The 4745-nt window shown below is 41.9% G+C and overlaps 1 protein-coding gene across 1 annotated transcript; it reads right to left on the reverse strand.

The window, feature by feature from the left end:
• Nucleotides 1-2483: 2483 nt before the first annotated feature.
• On the reverse strand, nt 2484-3437 carry LOC129520599 (olfactory receptor 4Q3-like). The gene has a single exon (XM_055341703.1). It carries the CDS (start codon nt 3429-3431, stop codon nt 2484-2486), a length of 948 nt encoding a protein of 315 aa, XP_055197678.1. The 5' UTR covers nt 3432-3437.
• Between the last annotated feature and the right edge of the window lie 1308 nt (nt 3438-4745).

Raw genomic sequence — 4745 nt, forward strand, 5'->3', positions numbered from 1 at the left:
AGGTCACACGAATCTTGATCTTGGGTTGTGAGATCCAGCCTCACTCTGGGGTAGAGATTACTTAAAAGATAATAAAATAAAATAAAATCTTTTTTTTTTTTAAAGGACAAAAAATCCTTAGACTCCATTACAAGCTGTTGTATTTATGTGATGAATCATTAAATTTTACTCCTGAACCCAATATTGCACTGTATGTTAATGACCTAGAATTAAATCTAAAAAATGAATAAATAAATGAATGACTAAATTAATAAATAAATTCCCAGATCTCCTGAATTTCTGCAGCAAACCTGACAGCGTAGAAAGAGCAAGCTCTGGCCCTCAGGCCCCATCCACCTCTTCCCTTGGGTCTAACCCAGCTCTGACCCCGGAGAGGTGGCACAGAGGGAGCACACAGAGAGGGTGTCCTGGGGGTGACAGGTATGAGGGCCCGTTCTTGGTGGAGCAGGTGGCGGATGACTGCTCAGGCCCCGCTGGGGGCAGGTGAGGTCAGCGTCCCGTCTCCCCCTGATGACGTGTCCTTGGGCTTCAGCAGCTGGCGGGCAAGGCCCAAGGCGGCTGCGACAAGATGGACGCCCGCCGCCATGTTGTTGGGCCTCCCGATGCCCCTCGGTCCTGCCCGCCCAGCACAATCCAAATGATTCCCAAGACACTTAATTTTGCTAAGAAAGAGGAACGTTAGAGAAAGGGATGTTGCAGCCCACGGATGTAGAGAGCGGGAGCTTCCAGTCCCTGCAGGTGCCTGCTGACCCCACTGCCCTCCTGCCCCGTCGCCCCCGCCTCCGGCCTGGTCCTCGGGACGCTGCTGTGGCGGAGGGCCTCGTGCAGATGCCCTGGACTGAGGGGGGCGCGGCCTTGCCAGGGATGCTACTCCCCACGCTCACCCTAGGAAGAGCCAGTCAAGCTCTTACGGGGCCAGCTTTCGGGATTTTAAGAGTAAATCCTAATATTAGGTGGAGTTTCAGATACTTTTGTCCTGAGTTATTTTTCAGCTGACTACTTTAAAAGGCCTCTCCATTACAACTGATTAGGAAATAAGTGAACGTATATAAAAATGCCACTAAAATCCCATCATTATATAATTACTTACTGAAGAGAATTAACACCTGTCCATAGACATAAGAAGTTGCAGAAATCTTTCCATCAGAAATAGATAACCTTAAATACAAACATTGTGTGCATGCTTTTATTGATCTCCTAGCTCTGGAGCTCCTCTATAGATAAAGTAGAAAATATGCAATTAGGTCATCTAATTGGGGTAAAGACTTTCTGGAAAGAAAAATATTAGCTTAATTACAAAAAAAATTCCTAGCTTTCTGGCTTGATCATATTTTTTCTGAGTGTTCTTATGAAAACCACTTCAGGAATCAGTTCAGAGTACCTGGGTGGCTCAGTGGGTTGAGCAACAGATGCTTGATTTGGATTTGGGTCATGATCTTGGGGTCATTGGGTTGATCCCAGTGTAGAGCTTCATGGTAGCTGGGGAGTCTGCCTGTGATGTTCTTTCTGGCTCTCCCTCTGCCCCTCTCTCTGCTTGTTCTCTCTTTCTCTCTCTCTCTCCCTCTCCCAAAAATAAATTTGTCTTAAAAAAAAAAAAAGAAATCTGAATTCATTTGTAAAAGTGAAGCTGAATAATATTACCTACTTCTTAAAGTACTGTAGAGACTTAGAGTACTCTGAGTACTTTAATCCATAGTTCATTTCTTTATCTTTTTTCTCTTACAGGTCAGACCTCTAAAATATTATGATCAGGTGAAGAGCCAGCTTATACACTTTATCCCGCTGTAACTCCCCTTCAAGCAACTCCAGAGCAAAGAGCTATCTCTTCTAGAGACGCCTCCAGAGCAGGACACTGAGGGTTTCCTTCACTAAAAACTCCCAGGCTCCCTTGCCTTCACATGTAAACTTCTGTAAGAGCACTGTTCGCTTAAATGAATTGAATTCAAGGACATTTCTAAAATTTGGCACAATATATAATACAGTGTCTAGGTGAACATTCATCTATAGGAAGCTCAGTGCTGTTTTCAGGCTTTCTTAGAGTCAGGACAAAAGGGATTCACACTGCTTCAGAGGAGACTCTGATGAACATCAGAAGGAACCTCCTGGTACTAGTTGTGACACCAAAGGAGCAGGACAAAAAAGGAGATGGAATACCTTCTTTCATTTGAAGAGAATTTAAAAGTGGAATGACATAAATAAATGAAAACTAGTGTTAGACAAAGGGTAGAAGAGTTGATCTTTCAAGGTGTCCTCTTGAACCCAGTACTCAATTACTGGGACAATAAACATTCCTGACCTCCCTGCTTAATATTGAACACCCAACAGAGCCACTATGCCTCAGTAGCAATCAACAGCACACATTATAATTTTTATGCTGGCTCTTATGCCAGAGTCATCAAATTGGTTTTCATGCTCATAGCCATGTTCAGGATGAGCGAAGAATGTCCCAAGAAGGTCATGCTTTCTAAATCACCTCTTCCTGTTCATCCTTTACTATGGCAGAAGGATGCCGCATACTTTTTTCTTAGCTTCTTTATGGCTGTCTTCATGTCAGCATTTCTGAGTGTGTAGATAAGAGGGTTCAACATAGGTGTGATCACTGTGTAAAAGACAGAGAAAACCTTATCCATGGAGAAGCTGCAGAAAGGTCTCAGGTAGATGAATACACATGGCACAAAGATCAGGCTGACCACTGTTAGGTGAGAGGCACAGGTAGACAGTGCCTTGCTCCGGCCCTGGCGGAAGCGAATTCTGAGAGTGGTCAGAATGATGGCATAAGAGAACAGCAATACCAAGAAACAGATGAGAGAGAGCAGACCACTGTTTGAGACCATCAGCACCTCTACTACATATGTATCCATGCACGCGAGCTTGATGACCTGAGGGACGTCACAGTAGAAGTTGTCCAGTTCATTGGGGCCACAGAAGGGCAGCTGGATCACCAGCATGACCTGTGTGATAGAGTGGATGAAACCCCCACACCAACAGGCAAAAACCAACTGAAAGCACAGCTGGCGGTTCATGACTGTCAGGTAGTGCAAGGGATTACATATGGCCACATACCTATCATAGGCCATGACCGTCAACAGAAACATCTCACTGGCTCCCAGAAAGTGCAGGAAGTAGATCTGGGCCAAACATCCTGAGAAAGAGATGATCTTGCCTCGTTGTAGAAAATCTCTTAACATCTTAGGCACGGTAACACAGCCCAGGCATAGGTCAATGAAAGACAGATGACCCAAAAAATAGTACATGGGAGATTGGAGCAGGTGAGCATCAGCTCGCACTGTTACCATTATCAACAGGTTTCCCAGAACAACAGTCATGTAAAACAAGGAAAATATTAGGAAGAGAAACAGCTGTAGTTCCCAGGAGGATGATAGGCCCAGAAGAACAAATTCTGTCACCTTAGAATCATTGCTTTTTTTCATCAAGTCAAGAAGTGACCTAAAGAAATAAAGGATTAAATTGGAAGAAAGATTCAATTCAGACAAAAAGCTCTCTCTCTCTCTCTCTGCCCCCATATATATATTATTTTAGGTGTATATGTTTATAGAATCATATTCCAAGATAAAAAAAACTTAAGCACATTCTGTGAGGTAGGAAATATACATTCCTGTATAAATAGAATGAGGAACATTTTGCATACCTTCCAACTCTTCCTTTCTATAATGCTTTTAAGTTGCATTTACAACAAACTAACGAGGAAGGAGACAGGGAACTGGGCATGAGGCGATGAGAAGATGAAAATCATTCCATTTTTTAAGAGACAAAATTAAAACCTCTAAGGGCAGGAAGACTTCTGGAATGAACTATCTAGATCTAATGCCCAACTCTGTCACTCTCCAATGCAGTGACTTCAGGCAAGGTATCAAACTTGAATTTTAATCTTTGCTTATTCAATTAAGATGAAGATAATGATACCTTCCAAGATTGTTTTGAGAATCAAATATAAACTCTTTATGAACAAAATACACTTACATAAAAAAATGACCTTAAGTCCCTGAAAGTAATGAGATATTTCTTTTGTTTGTTTTAAAGATTTATTTATTTATTTGTGAGAAAGAGAGAGCAAGAGGGGTGGGTGGGCAAGGGAGAAAGAGAGTATCAAGCAGATTCCATACTGAGCACAGAGCCCAACACAGGGCTTGATCTCAGGACCCTAAGATCTTGACCTGGGCCCATATCAAGAGTTGGATCCTTAACTAACTTGAGCCACCCAGGCATGAGGCAGTATTTCTGATTCATCTTTGTACTCATGCCACAGTGCTTACTATGTGATTATTATGATGCTGAAAGGAGAATGCTTTATGCTATAAATTGCTATACTGTACCACAGTTAGCAGCTATTATGAATGTACATGTTAGGAAGCAAATCATTTAGGAATGAAAGGAACCTCATGTCCTTGTCTTTATTTATTATCCCAGGTTACAGACGTTAGGGAGTTTGTAGAGACTAGGTAAGAGAAAATAAAATCTTTATCTTTAAAGGAATCGTCAGACTCAAGAGGAGTAGGACAGTAGCTAGAATACACTAATCACCAAAAGAAAAGACCAAGGGCCATGATCCATATCACTGAGCAGGTACAAAAGAGGTTTACCATGACCCATTTCATAGAAGAGGATGATAAAGGAAAGGAAATTAGAATTCTTTTTTTTTTTTTTTTGAAATTAGAATTCTTCTGCTTTTGGAATTTTCAACAACCATAGGTACATTTAAAAGAAATAAAGTTTACACTACAATA

This window comes from Nyctereutes procyonoides, unplaced genomic scaffold (assembly GCF_905146905.1).
Source record: "Nyctereutes procyonoides isolate TBG_1078 unplaced genomic scaffold, NYPRO_anot_genome, whole genome shotgun sequence".
Lineage (NCBI taxonomy): Eukaryota > Metazoa > Chordata > Mammalia > Carnivora > Canidae > Nyctereutes > Nyctereutes procyonoides.